Source organism: Protomyctophum bolini, assembly GCF_963924005.1.
Source record: "Protomyctophum bolini genome assembly, chromosome: 11".
In the NCBI taxonomy this organism is placed as follows: domain Eukaryota; kingdom Metazoa; phylum Chordata; class Actinopteri; order Myctophiformes; family Myctophidae; genus Protomyctophum; species Protomyctophum bolini.
The window spans coordinates 19228369-19243350 of record NC_137872.1 but is presented as its reverse complement, the minus strand read 5'-3'; the positions used below and the strand labels follow the sequence as shown (position 1 = coordinate 19243350).

General features: G+C 40.9%; 4 protein-coding genes across 5 annotated transcripts; 3 read left to right on the top strand and 1 right to left on the bottom strand.

The window, feature by feature from the left end:
• The first annotated feature begins 865 nt into the window (after positions 1 to 865).
• Positions 866 to 4704, top strand: tmem220 (transmembrane protein 220). Its single transcript, XM_080775002.1, has 6 exons — positions 866 to 1156; positions 1259 to 1288; positions 1385 to 1445; positions 1977 to 2100; positions 3067 to 3126; positions 4236 to 4704. The coding sequence occupies exons 1-6, from the start codon at positions 1043 to 1045 to the stop codon at positions 4366 to 4368; spliced, it is 522 nt and encodes a 173-aa protein (XP_080631128.1). The 5' UTR covers positions 866 to 1042; the 3' UTR covers positions 4369 to 4704.
• Positions 4705 to 5214: 510 nt separating this feature from the next.
• On the top strand, positions 5215 to 11012 carry sco1 (synthesis of cytochrome C oxidase 1). 2 transcript variants are annotated; one of them, XM_080774980.1, is made up of 7 exons: positions 5215 to 5522; positions 5653 to 5772; positions 6649 to 6739; positions 7161 to 7358; positions 8583 to 8675; positions 9147 to 9262; positions 9757 to 11012. In XM_080774980.1, exons 1-7 carry the CDS (start codon positions 5352 to 5354, stop codon positions 9889 to 9891), a joined length of 924 nt encoding a protein of 307 aa, XP_080631106.1. In that variant the 5' UTR covers positions 5215 to 5351; the 3' UTR covers positions 9892 to 11012. The 2 variants fall into 2 exon arrangements, with proteins under 2 accessions (XP_080631106.1, XP_080631107.1); XM_080774981.1 differs by having other exon boundaries at positions 5216 to 5522; positions 5656 to 5772.
• Positions 11013 to 12422: 1410 nt separating this feature from the next.
• Positions 12423 to 13646, bottom strand: LOC308324351 (mevalonate kinase-like; the record flags this gene model as incomplete). Its single annotated transcript, XM_080776393.1, has 1 exon — positions 12423 to 13646. One exon carries the CDS (start codon positions 13644 to 13646, stop codon positions 12423 to 12425), a length of 1224 nt encoding a protein of 407 aa, XP_080632519.1.
• A 609-nt stretch (positions 13647 to 14255) lies between these two features.
• LOC308324349 (transcription initiation factor TFIID subunit 12-like) lies at positions 14256 to 14639 on the top strand (the record flags this gene model as incomplete). The annotated part of the gene is made up of 1 exon (XM_080776391.1): positions 14256 to 14639. One exon carries the CDS (start codon positions 14256 to 14258, stop codon positions 14637 to 14639), a length of 384 nt encoding a protein of 127 aa, XP_080632517.1.
• Positions 14640 to 14982: the final 343 nt, after the last annotated feature.

Below are 14982 nucleotides of genomic sequence, written 5' to 3'. Positions count from 1 at the left end.
TTTTGTTTTATTTTATTGTTATGAAGACTTGGGGGGGGGGGGGGGGGGTATTCAATCATAATAAACCATTATGTCATAATGATGGTCAATCATAATTAACTCAATGTCTTGTCTTGTATTGAGTTGTGCAGCTAGTGCTTGAGTTGTGCTTGAAATGTACTGTAATTAACTGTTAATACATTCTTCAATCAATCAATCAATCAATCAAACCACATGTGTTTTATATTAATAATAACCTCAACAAAAACAACAGTTGGGTTTTGCAATGCTAGCAGCCAGTAGCTGCAGCAGGCAGCTAGCGGAGCCACTGTCGTCAGCTGGTCGCGTCGAAAATAGCAGATCTACAAGCTCTCTGTTGTTAGCGTGTAGTTCTGCTGCTATTCTTATTCTCTATTCTCTCTATGGATTCTCTCCATATATTCTCCATAGATATTAGATATTCTCCCATGTCAAACACATACTGACCCCATAGCCCGGTGGGACGGATGGACCACCTCGCGCTGCGATTGGTAAATGGGTTGTTATGACAACTGAAACTGAATTGCCGATGCAGCGGCCAGCGAGATATAATAAATAATTACGTTTAACCTTTACACAACAACTCTTCAAGATAAAATAAACAAATACATAAATGGTTTCAGCTCTACAACTGAAAATAAGTGTTTCCGCCCGGTTTCGAACCGGGGACCTTTCGCGTGTGAGGCGAACGTGATAACCACTACACTACGGAAACTGTTGAAAGTGTATCACTGTCTTCAAAAGTTTTAAAAGTAGAATGTATTAAGAACTATTTTATGAGCAACAAAGTGTTATCTGTTTTGTTTTTCCCCGGAGAAATCATTTGACAAAGGTCGCAATGAAAGAGTTTGACGTTTGCCTCCCAAAGCCTGACGAATCTGCCCTATGAAATCTGACAGTCAGAGCGAGCCAGGGAAGTGACGAGTCTGTACTTTCTTTATTTACACATTTTATATAGACTTGTCTGAAGTAGTTTAACTTTATGTAAAGGTTGTCACACGTCGTGTGCAGCAGTTACAGTACAATGGACCATATTAGCGACAACGATCAGGATCACACCAAAACATACTATTTTCTTTTGTGGAAAGTCTGCAATATTTGCATGTCTTTCTTCTTCGCTTTAGCAACGTATGTACAGGTGAGCTGTGTTATCTTTGATCAAAGTATAAGTCCATATAAGTAGGCTAAGTCAGATATGTCAATTGACAATTACGTAACTAAAAATCTGATTTATTTTTAGATCAATGACCCCGATGCAGGGTGGTGGATGGTAGGATACACCTCATTTATTATTTATTATTTGTACTTATTGGTAATCATTGGTTAAGTGACTTTAGTCATGAATGATTTACATTTTGTGTTACAGGTTGGATATGCTGTTCCTGCAATCCTGTGTTTATGTATTGGCATCAAACCTCACGTGACAGGTGAGGTGAGGGTTTAAAAATGCCTTGGCCTCTGTATTCCTAGTTTGCTTTGAGCCATTTAACTTTTTACTAGCTAGCATTACAGCTATAGTAAACTAAGACTCAACAATGTCTTCATCATTTAGTGCCTAAACAATTAAAACATGAACCATGCACTTAACCAATACTTGAGGATCAAGGATTTATACTATATATATTTTATTATTAGGCTATTCTTTTTAATGTTCGCCCAAAATAAGGATGCTAGGGGTCATGTGGTTATAGGCTATTGATTGATTGATTGAAATATGTATTAACAGTTTGCAGAATTACAGTACATTTCAAGCACAAACTCAATACAAAGACTGTTGTTAACTGTGAGTGGACGACCCAATTAAGCATTACATTTGGGTCCACATTGTTCAATTCATCAAAACATTTAGAGACATACAAATAGTATGTGATGAACATATTATAATGTGTGTGTTATAATAATATGATATACACAGTTGATTTGATCTCTTCTTGATATCTGTTTTCATTATACTCCAGAATCATTTACGTGGAGGAGTATTGCTGACCTCCATTTGATCATTTCAAGTGCAGTTGTTGGCATGTTGGGATGGACCCTTTACAAAGAGAGGATTACAAACATTTTCCAAGAAGAAGAAGGGAGGTAAAAAAAAGTCTTTCAGCACTTCCATAAACAAAAACTACAATTATATAGCAAACACAACACTGTTGTTAGGCTCTAAAGTAGTCTCTCAAGCTAAACAACCCTTCCAGAAATTGTAAAAAACGCTACAGAAAGTCTACTACCTATCTTGCCTTGCAAGAGTTGCGACAGGAAGCTGTCATACGTTTGTCATTTGTGTCTACGAAAATATATTTTAAAACATCTTAAAAATAAATATATGTTTTAGAATGTCCATTTCTGCTAAGCAGCAAGATAGATTATCTTTGATTAATTGGATTTTTACAGTAGGAATTATTAAGGGGAAACGGTAGTGTATTGTAGGGGGGGGGGCATCTGCTTTATTTTCTACTCTTTTTAAGCATTTCTGAAGTACAGAGTACAGAGTCAGGTGGTGAACATAGTGTGAGCTGGCATTCTGTCTCGAGGGACTATGATGCTCTATTGCCTAAGGAGTTTCTCAACATTTGAGTATCAGCACCATCCATGTGGTTCCTGCATTATTTGGTAGAGAATTTAAGAAAGAAGGGGGAAAAAATGGAACCAGCTTTTGTAATTTGAAATGAATGAGTAGCTAGTTCAGGTAGACAACTCTTGAGCGTGCCTATACCTTATCAGGTGACTAGTCTCATGCACTATTTACCTGATCAGAGCGGCTATTTAAACTTCTCTGCCTACTTACTCACTTGCTGTGCTAATTGCTCTTGAAGTTTTAGCGAATCCCACCGGCTTCCCAGCATCCACATGTAGGCTCTGTTTCTAGATTCCCCTGCATGGGGTCTTAATTCATTCCTTGTAATTCTATTTGGCTTATAACTTAACTAAAATGTTAATGTTGGAATGGGAATGAATAGGGACAGAGCCCTGATGCCAATCTATGCTTCATATCTATGCTCAATTATGCTCAATAAATTCATTCTAAGAGTTGTCTGACTGACTTTTCCCCAGAGAGTTTTCTGGTCTCATGTTGACAGTCATCTGGCTCCTTTTGTGTCGCCACTCTGGAAGGTAAGCTGATTTTATGACAGCAACACATGTTTCTAATCTGAATGTCTTATATTTCAATATCTTTGGCTGCAGTCTGTGGAGCTTATATCTCGCCTAGGCAAACCACCAGTTCAAAATGTTTGCCTCTTTCTTATATTACCGGTATATGACAATTTGGCCAATGTATGACCAGTGTTTTATAGTATAGTTTTTTTTAATATATATATTAAGAAGGTTTTAAAAGTCCTTAAAGTGAGACTTCACTGTCATCTGGGGACCCTGCCCCATCCCCAAATCATGGGGACCCACAGGTTGAGAACCACTGGGCTAGAAAACAAACCTACGTCCACTGCTTTGAAAACCCATGCTGATACCCTCCCAATATGACAAACCACCCAAAACTCTTTGCATATTGTTCTGCAGTGCTGTTACATTTCCAAATATTTTTCCACAAAGTTTGAGTCCTTACAGAGAATTCAGATGGCACCAGACACATTGGTAGACTGAGATCTCCGATTGTCTCACGAGACGCACCTTATAACTCTGAAAGTGTACAAATGTAACCAAATGGACCCATAATGGTCTCTGAATTATAACTTTATACAAATAGTGGTCAGGAGGTACACGCACATCCCAGTAAATTCAACGGGTGCTCGAACAAAAGAGGCAAACTGAAAATCTGCGGTGCACACCGTTTTGAAAGCTCCCAAAAAACATTTGTGGCCTTCGTCAGGTATACCTGACAGGTCTGTGGTATACCTGACGAAGGCCACAGAGGCCGAAACGTTGTAGCTTTCAAAACGGTGTGCAGACTTCCTCCTTCTTTACAAATGGATACAATCCATTAAAACCGGGAAAGCATCTGTGTCATTTTAGGTTTTTGTGTTGGCTATTCAAACACAGCAGATATACAAGCTCACAGTGCAGAGCTTGTACATCTGCTATTTTTGAACATTTGTGAAAACTCTTGAAAGTGTGAGAACTACTGATGTGGAAGACATTCATATAGAATCTGCAGCCTCAGGTCTTAATGGGTTACACTAGAGATTTTACTGTGTGCTTCCAATCCTGTGAAATGTTATTTACAATCTCTTTTCTTTTTTCGATTTTGCTGTACAACTGTTCCCCAGGAGTCCTATAGGTACACTCAGAGTATCAACCGCTGTGGCCATCACTGTATTCCCCTTCATGGCTTGGATTTACTATTACATCAACAAGGAGCTGAGAGCCAACTGGCCCTCCCATTGCAAAACTGCCATTTAGATTTGAGATAAGAATACCATATATTCCAGACTTGTTTACTTTAAGCCAGTCAAAGTACTGGCCAATGTTATTGCACTTTGAAAAGGAATCTCTCAAATGCTTATAGAGTATACTCTAAGCTCAAATGGCTTGTGGAACATTCCTGTAACAATTGTGATGCTTGGTATGAATCATATAAAAATGTGTGTGTTCATACTAAGCAACAGCACTATCGGTGTGTCAAACCAGCACAATTATACAGGTTGATTGATATCACCTTGTAGTTGACAGTTGTAGGACTTGTGTACATATTGTTTTGAAAGACGTTTGAAAGACTATGCTGGGCATTTGAAGAACTACCGTATTTATTTTTGTCAAATGATGACGTAAATGTAGTATACAAATAAATACATGTTCCATAATAAATCATCCAGCATGTGACAATAAATATAGCGTCTTGATTTTGTGTGTGTGTGTTGCATTACTTACAGTATAACGTCGGTAGATGTCAGTATGTTCATACTTCATACCAAAACGAAGAAACCGGTACGCGATATCCGGTTATGGATCTTATTGCCTGGAAGGACTCACGCTGTGATTGGCTAATCGTTTGTGAGCTATTACCACTGACAAGGAGGAAAAACTTTAAAAAGTAAGTCATTTTTGTGTAGTGTAAAATAAAACGTGCTTAGTGCATCATTAATTACAAACTCAATATTGGTCTAATAGTTGTTTAAAGGGCAATAATTCTGGTTAATGGTCGCCTAATAACTGACCAGCCAATCACAGCGCGGCTGTCCCCCCGGGGTATGGGCTCTAAACTGCCATTTACTACCCGGCCTGGGAGCGGTGTGTTATCACTGTGACGTCCTGAATGACACAACGTTGTTGGATTGATAAAATCTGACTCCAGGTCTTCCGGTCTGCAGTTCGGCGGTGTGTAAACTTGTTATTATACTTCCTTGTGTGTGTGTATTGGACCGTACAAACAGAGCTGCAGCAGCATGAGCATAGCTGCGACTTGTTCTGTTCACAACATGTCGTGTCTGCTGCTGCTGTCGCATCGCAGCGCGTTACTGCCGAAATGTCCCCATTATGGACAACTACAGAGACTGACACACAGTCACAGTGCTGCTTCACCACGGAGGACAGTCCACTGGCTGCTACCGGACAGGGTAGGTCACTGTCATTCCCACGGCATGATGGAGGCTGCATGAGGGTTACATCACATGTTGTCTCACTTGTCTGTCTAACGTGGTTTATTTCTTCTCTATGACATGTCCACAATGTTTCATTCATACCCAGCAGGTTAAAGAGTGCTGCCGTAGGAGGACAACAACACGATGGTTGTTGCCTGAATTAACCTCAACCAGAGCGTTTTCCTCCCTCCCACCACCGCCCTCTGGTGGTGATAAAAAGTTGGGGGTAAGTACCATAGCTGTGAGTCAGTGTGTCTGTCTGTTTGTTTGATTGATTTATTAACAGTTTGCAGAATTACAGTACATTTCAAGTACAACTCAATAGAAAAACTGTTAACTGAGTGGACGACAAAGCATTACACTTGTTTACAATAGGGCCCACCATTTTCAATTCATCAAAATGTCAGTTTGTCACACACATAGGCAGGGTAATTTTAAATGAACACAGATGGTTTTACTATGTACTGTACTGTCAGTGTCATCTCACAGCAGGACAGCATGTGTTCTTCTAGATTCTAGAATCCAGTCTACATGGTTGGGTGCTTGATTTCCTTTACTACTAAATAACAAACCTGTAATGAGTGTATGTCCTTGACGAAAGGCGTTAATTTGCTTAACCATTTATTTAATCAACAAATGTGTAAAATTAGGTTGTCTGTGACTGTTTACAATCGTACGTGTAGAGAGCATAGATAGATCAGCCTTTTCAGGTTGGTGAGGTTGAGAACTGAACATTATAATGTTGAATGATTTCACAATGACTATGTAAGTGCTAGTAGTTGTGTCATGTAAGGGTTATATCTACAGAATTCAAGAAAAAAACAAAATGACTCACAATCATGAATCAACTGGTAGAATCAACTACCAAATGTTTGTTAGACTACATCACTACAACAACCGTTAGCTGCTCTAGAATGACTTAAATCTCCCTAAATCTTAACAATGACAAATTACCCCATTATAATAATAAAATACACTAAACAAGCAAACCCACTGGTAAGTGGAAACTAACTGAAACCAAATTAAATAAGAGTGACAAAAACTAGTTAAGAATAGAAAACTACAATAACGCTGAACTACTTTCTGGTCGTCTCTTCCACAGCCTGTGACATGGAAATCATTAGCAGTGACGATGGCAATCGGAGGGGCTCTCCTCGGAGGAATGAAGTACTTCAAGAAAGAGAAGGAAGAATGTAAGAGTATTTCAACTGTCACCATCCGATAGATTAGTTGGATCATACCAGTGATTAGAGTTGTTAAACACAGAAGTTAAAAAAAGTGGGTGAAATTAGTTTTTGAGCAAGTTGTATCGTTTTGTTATTTCCATGGAAAAACGGAAAGGGAAGAATTAAGGGGTGCAAGGGGCAAGAGAGATCAATCAAAGATCTGTATACTGAAGAAAAATGTATAGTAGTGTATTATATACTGTGGTCCTGTGGACATTATTGAGGTGCTAAAAAAAGACAAGTCAGTGCTTGGTACATGGGATTAAGGTGCAAAATGTGTTGTAAGCTTGAATAATACAAGGTCCTACCTTGAATAATACAAGCTATAACATTTTGAAGAATGTTACTCTATAATGAAACCAGTAATGATTGTGTTTTTGTTTTGCAGTGATTGAAAAGCAGAGGACCAAGTCAATGGGAAAGCCGTTGCTCGGGGGTCCATTCTCCCTCATCGATCAAGACAATAAACCCCAAAAGAGCGAAGACTTCTTTGGCCAGTGGGTCCTGATCTATTTTGGATTCACACACTGCCCGGACATCTGCCCAGACGAGATAGAGAAAATGATCGAAGTGGTGGATGAGATAGGTAACGTAATATATTGTCTCTGTCGGGTTGAAACCTCATATGTACTTTTTGTGATTCAAATTTTGATGCTTTTGTGTGACGCTGTAGTATGATCAAGTAGTGTTAATAATTTATGAAAAAACACAAAAAGTTAGAATATGGAGATAAGAACCCGACCGCAACAATATCATTAACAATGCAGAGGCAGATTATTTATTTTGGATGAAGGAAGACAGTTTGCAGATTATTGTACATATTTTTTGAGATGTGCGTGCTTCCCGCTTGGACTTTAAGTTTATTTCCATTATTTATTTCTACCACAAAGAGGCCGTGTCCACAGAAAGTATTTTCTTTTGCGCAGCAGAGCACTTTGGATAATGTCGCAGTTATTTTTCAGGATTCAAATTCAAAAGTATCATATCAAAAAGTAGTTTGTAAAGTAGTAATGGATGCTTTTTTGTGACGCTGATCGAGTAGACCAGCGGTCCCCAAACTTTATTGGCCGTGCACCCCCTGTTACCTCCTGACCTAGCTGACGCACCCCCAGTCTCGTTGTATTTGGCTGAAAATGATACATTTTGTAATATGATTATGGCAAATAATCACAGAATGTCATTGCACTGAGAGACATGCAGCTGCTGTATACTCCCGCAGCTGCTCTATCTCCTTACAACAGTAGTTTACCGGATTTTACCGTTTGTGCACCATAAAACCGGCTTTACCCTTTTCATGTCACGCACCCCCTAGAAGGCGTTCGCGCACCACAGTTTGGGAACCCCTGAAGTAGGGCATTAATGTACATAAAAAGTTAGAATATGGAGGTTTCTGCCAAACAGCCTTGTTTAGCCTTGGCTGTTCAAAAGTAGCAGATATACAAGCTTGTGCATCTGCTATGTGAAACACAGGGGGTCAGGGGGGGTCCCTGGCAAAAAAAATGGCCAAATAGGTTTTGGGGTCCTCCCCAAAGTTTGGAATACTACCGGTACTGATTTAGAAGGCTTCTGTAGAATCGGCGTCAGTCCTTCATGGGTTATGCTCTATATTAAGCTATTCTTTACTTCACCATAAAGAATTTAGAAGAAAATGTTAATAATGCAGAATATAAATGTAAACATTCTTTATTGTTTTTGGAGAAGATTTGCCCATGGGAATTCCAGGCTTAATGATGTTAATATCAATTAAATATGCGGCTGCCATTGTCTCATCAAATGTCCTGCTCTTGTGTTTTTCCTTTCTTTTCCACAGACAGAATCAAATCTCTGCCTGACATAACGCCTATTCTCATCACCATTGATCCAGACAGAGACACACCAGAAGCTATGGCTGCTTATGTAAAAGGTACCGCTACAAGCTAAGAAGGGAAACAGAGGGAGAGCAGCATGGATTGTGCAAGCCATCCAGATTCCAGTGCACATGAATGTACAATGTACACAGAAGGGCACATTATGAACATGCATTCAGTTACACTGATATGTTTCCACGTTATCCATACAGCATCACAGGTTCCATGTATTCATTCTGCAGCTTTGAGTCTTAAACCATTGAAACTTGGAATGAATCTGTGTAATTTTAGATTTGAACTAAAACATTATTTTATACTTTGGCTATTAAAAAATCGTGAACAGGTCCCTGGAACAAAAACATTTTTGAGATGGGGGTCCGCAGCCAAATATATATAATATTGGGGGTGCTTGATATGATAACGTTTGAAAACCACTGATATAGCAACAGTTTTTCAGAAAACTGTTAGGATTTAGAAGACATTTGTAACCTGATAGGTTAACACATACCACTGTTGTTTCCCCCCAGAATTCTCCCCAAAGCTCATAGGCCTGACAGGGTCCCAGGCACAGGTGGATCAGGTCTCCAGAGCATACAGAGTGTATTACAGTCAAGGACCAAAGGATGAGGACAACGACTACATTGTGAGTTCTCCGCTTTCACTTTCACTCTCAATCTAGTGTCCCTATTTTGGGCTATTTCATATTTGCTAAAAAAATATTTAAAAAACAACATGCATTACAAATAAATTCACAATACAGTGGGCGCCCAAGCCACACACTGTAGTATGATCAAGTATGGTGTTAATGTACGAAATAACAAAAAGTTCTTAAAATACGGAGATAACTGCCCGACAGCAACGATATGTAAGGGTTTTGTTCGTCGTCGTCCCCCCCCCCTCCCAATTAAATAAATCTAGGCTGTAGTGATATCACATATGCATAGCATGTTATTATCAGTTATCACTGTTGTGATATCTACAGATGTTCAGTTGAAGACGCATGCATTACACAAGCATAAAATACATAATATGGTGGTTATACTGTACATGTCTGTTATACAGTAGCATAAATGGACACGTGAACTCGGCGACATAGAAATTAAGTTTTAATCTCCCTTTTTTTTGGGTCACCTGCAGGTGGATCACACGATCATCATGTACCTTGTGGACCCAGACGGAGAGTTTGTGGAGTATTTTGGACAGAACAAGAAAAGCAGCGAGATCTCCGGCTCCATAGCTTCATACATGAGAAAACACAAGAAGGCCAAGTAAGCCCCTGCACAGCTCTGCCACGAGCCAGTCAATGAAGGACTTCTGTCACCACTTGTGTGCGCTCTTCTTCAAAGGAATTGAAGGGACTTTAACGCTGCCATTCTACGTGGCATCCCTTACTGTATTTATTAATGTATAAATGAAGATGTCTGCAGTAACTTGCCCACATGTGCAGAAAGCAGCGGCGCACACAAGATCGCCGTTTCTGTGATAACGTGCTTGGATGTTTTCGTCTGATGTGCCTTTTTTAAAAGAACCTCAGATAAAATGTATTTGTGTAAAAAAGATGTAACCCTAGGAAGGTTGAAAGTGTGGTTATTATTGGACTTTGATTAGTGGCCGATGCACTGATCTAGGATAATATATGAATATGTACTGTATTTTTGTGGTACACACAAAACAATGTGTCTGGGATAGATCCAGTACACAGTAAAGTCCTCAGTGTTCTGTGTATAGATATAACCAAATTCAAAGAATAAGGGTCCATTTGATTGGTTAAAAGAATATTGAACCAATGAAAAACATTTAAAAGCACTTCGGACAAACCTCTTAACTCCATTGTACCCTCAAACCGTCTGCTAAAGCAGCTGCCTCCACCACCTCTCTCCCTCTCATGCAAGTAATTGACAATATATAAAGTCACAATACCAACGTCTAGGCAGTATTGCTTTCTTTTAAAAAATATAAGGTTTACTTAATTTCCAGATTTGTTTTATTTTTCATTTCATGAAAAATGAACATATTGGAGTTACTGTAGGTGGTTTCTTCCCAACAGCAGAGATTTGTATACTGTCAGGGAGCTACCAGTGGATTCATTTACACAGAGGATTTTACTGTAGTTGAAAAGTTAACATCCCAAACTATTTTTTTACAAGCTGGCAAATTAAATTAGTTTTGGTTTGAAAAATGTTTTTGGTTCTGGCATCTCAATATGAAAGCACTTTGCTGTAGCACTCTGTTCCATCTGCTGTAGACAGAGCACTTAACTTTACCAGTTTTATTTTGATGTAAGAAATTATGGCAAAGGCTCAGTGACCAAAGGATGAGCCTTTTGACTCTCCTTCAGTAGACACTGACCACAAACATTTTAAATAAACACTTCTCCATGACCTTGCACACCACCTCCAATATTGTCATCCCCTTGAATTGAACATACTTCTATTCCTGCATTTTGTTAGATTTGTTAAAAACTGATTTTTTAAAATCTCATCAGAATCTATGTCTAAGGGCCTCATTCCTCATTAACCTCATTCTGGGAATCAATTTGATGAAGAAAATCACACCTGTGTGAAGTGAGGGCTGCTCTTATCATCATACACCATCATACATCTCATTCTGGCAAATCACAATTTGCATCCTCACTTTTGTCTTCAATACACTCAAATCTGGGCATTCAATGTTTGTGTAATACACAAACCCTCAAAGCTGGACATAGGAGGGGCTATATATATAGAGAGGGCATTTAGATTGTCCTGACCTGTCCTGTAAGTCACACTCCAATGTGAGTAACTCTTTCAAAATCAGAACCTCTGTCATTCTGGTCTCTGCTAAAACAATGCAACTTTGCTGCCATCTACTGGACAAAGCTCTAAACACACTTGGAGACTTTTCACAGCAATCAAAAACCTGCTGCATGCGTCCTGCACAAAATAAACTAGAAATGCACTCTGTCGAGCTGCCAACGAGCTTGGCCATGAATGGCCTACTTGTGTGCGAGCAGAGCACGCAACTTACCTCAATCAAGTTATTGAAACATCTGAGTTATGTCTATATAAATCCCGTTCGAGATATCCACTACAATGTGTTCTAAATGTTTTAAGTGTAACATATAAGTTACACATATTATGTATTTTTGGTGGTGACCACCCAAACATACATATTTATGTCATTAGCAGGGATTGGCTGAGGGACAACACCGACATATGCCCCTTGGCCAATCAGGGATTATATGTATAATTATATTATTTATGTAAAAACGGTGGTTCCTGATTGGCCGAGCGTGTCACCAAAATTCACAATCCTCAAGTGGCCGAAGGAGTCACGGACTGTGACGGACATACGCAGCCGAAAACAGTACTTGCGCTCTGCTCGTGCATTTTCATTCCAAAATATATACAGTACAAAATGAAAACATCAGATTGTAATTAGGATATTAAGATCCATTATTAGTTTTACGGATCATACTGTATGTGATTAACTACAACATTCTAATACTGCAGCATAACCTAGCTGCTAGCAGACAAAGCATTATGGTGTGTACATGATATGCTTTTGTTAAGTGGAGGAAAATAGCCAATCCAAGTCCACAATGTGTCGTGAATCGTGACACATTGTGAGCTTGTAGATTGGCTATTTCTGCTGAATATGCCCAGATAAACCTTCCAAAATGACTCCCTTCACACACACTGGGGCCCTATTGGTCCCTACTTTTTCGCTCTACACCAAATGTCTTTGACAAAAATAACCAATCTACAAGCTTGCAACGTGTTGTGAGCTTGTAGATCATCCCATTTTCACTGAACGCTTGCCTATTATGACATGCCCAGAATAGGGACAGTAGGGTTCATGTGGTTAAACCTTTCAAAAATGCCCTCCTTCACAGAAAGAGCAGAATGCTGCTGCACACCGGGGCCACCGACGCTGGTTTCCCAGCAGTCAAAGCCAGAGCCTTGCAGGTCCTGTACGATGTTCTGGATAACTGAGCGATCCGTCTCAGGTCTTAGGAGGGTTATGCCACACCCGCCTCCTCCAGCGCCCGTCAGCTTGCTGTGAAGTCCTCTGACCAGAGTGAGGCGGCACAGCGTGTCCAGAGCAGGGTGTCCAACACCCATCACATTCAGCTGGTGCTGGTTCATGTCAATAAGCTCCTCCAGAACATCGTAGTGCTCTCCTGTGACGGCTTCACTGCTCATCTCGGACAGGGCCTTCTCGCAAGTGCAGGAAATCGCATCCACTGACTCGAGCACAGGGTACATGATAGAGGGAAACTTGTCGATTTTGTCCTTCACCCCGGCGACAAGCGCCTTGGTGCTACGTGGCACTTTGGTGTTTGTGAGGAGGATTCTCAGCGATGGCGCCCTGCTCAGCGGTGTCACCTTCCCAGACGAGAACCTCAGCATGCCGCCCCATGTGCCCACGGCGTTGTCCACCCCGGAAGGGTCACCATGGATGATCGTCTCCCCTTGGAATGCCCAGCTGTTGATTAGCTCCATGTGTTGCTGACTCCAGTTGCCTGTGTTGTCCCGCTCTTTGAGAGCGGTGGGAATGGCTCCGCTGGCACAGAGCAGAGCAGCCGAGAGGCACACTGAGAGGGCAGCGCTTGATCCAAGACCTGCTCCGGTCGGCAACTCAGACCACACGGTCACTGTCATACTGGGAAAATCTCCTGATCCAAACAGGGAGAGGTACATGTAGAGGAATGATATGGTGGCCATGCTGCAAGTGTCCAAGTTCCCATCGGTGACACAGATAAATTCATGTATTCTCCTTAGAAGTCCCTCATCCGGCACTTTGACCTCCTTCTTCTTATCATTATAGGCGGGAAGAAGCCGCTTCATGTCAGACAGATCCCAGCTGACAAACGTGTCGATGTTTGGAAGATTGACAGAAACTTTACCCGTAGAGCTTGACTTCAACCATAAATATGTTCTCATGTTCAAACTCACTGCCAGAGCCACTTTTCCATGAACAACCGCATGTTCTCCGTGAAGGATGGCTTTTCCTGGAGCAGACACCATGCATTCTTTGACCTGCATTTCAATCATTCTTATAGTGTAAGGGGAAAGTTAGTAAAAATGGAAGCAATGGTGCGAACAACAAAGATGCTGATATACAGAACAGAAACGGAAGGAAAAAGAGTGTGTGATGACATGACAGCTTCCGTCTGTCTGTCCGTCAAAACTCTGTGTATCTGTCGACTCGGTATGTGCCTAAATATGGAGATGCCTGATGACACAGTACTGACATCATAGAAGACTGACGTCATAGACTGTCCTCCAAGCACTCTGATAACTCCAAATATGTCCAAATATGGAGATGTCCAACATTATAGCACTGACCTCATAGATGACTGACATCATAGACCGACAGGCATTAGTTCTAACAGCGCTAGTATATAACAGCAAAACAGAGAGACATTTTTGGAGCAGCATTTTCTGCTTCAAACTAGAACGTTGACATTGCTAGGAGTCACGACACTGAAACCTAAAATAAATAGTTTTAGTTTTGTCTGTTTACAGACACACTTGTGGTCTTTGTTAAAGAGGCACATCACAGTTGTTCAAGCAGGTCCGTTGGCTTGAAACTGAACCTACAGCAGAGGTTATAAACACAGACTCCTCTCCATTCCACCCTTGGCAGCTGGGATGTCTAACAGCACCTCAACCCCAGTGAAGACCCTCCTGGACAGAATCAGCCCAGAGGGACCTCAGTTGATTAGTAAGAAGAAGCTACAGGACCTGGTGAGAGAGATGGACCCCAAGGAGCAGCTGGATGAGGACGTGGAGGAGATGCTGCTCCAGACTGCAGACGACTTTGTAAACCGCGTGGTGACGGCTGCATGTCAGCTGGCACGTCACCGCAAGTCCAGCGCCTTGGAGGTGAAGGACGTCCAGGTGCACCTGGAGCGCCAGTGGAACATGTGCATCCCCGGCTACGGCTCTGACCAGATAAGGCCGTTCAGGAAGGCTTGCACCACAGAGGCTCACAGACAGAGGATGGCACTGATCCTTAAGACCAGCAAAAAGTAACAAGAGTGTATAGTGCAGTGATTCTCAACCATTTTATGGGGTGCTAGCCTCTCAATGTGTCGCTTTTGGAATGACGTCATGGCAGCCAAGTCTATAGACTTTTAATGTTTGTTTAGAGCACCTTTAACAAACATAGAGTGGCAGCGAAGTCTATGTACTTTTAATGTTTGTTTAGGGCTTTGTGATGTATGATGATAAGAGCGGCCCTCACTTCACACACGTGTGGAGTGTATTGTATGTATTGTGATGGCCCCTGGCCATATTTATTATTATTGGAGTTCTACTTTTGGTTAATGATAGTATGAGGTGATATTAGTAGGGTATTGTGTTTTGTGTGTGTTCT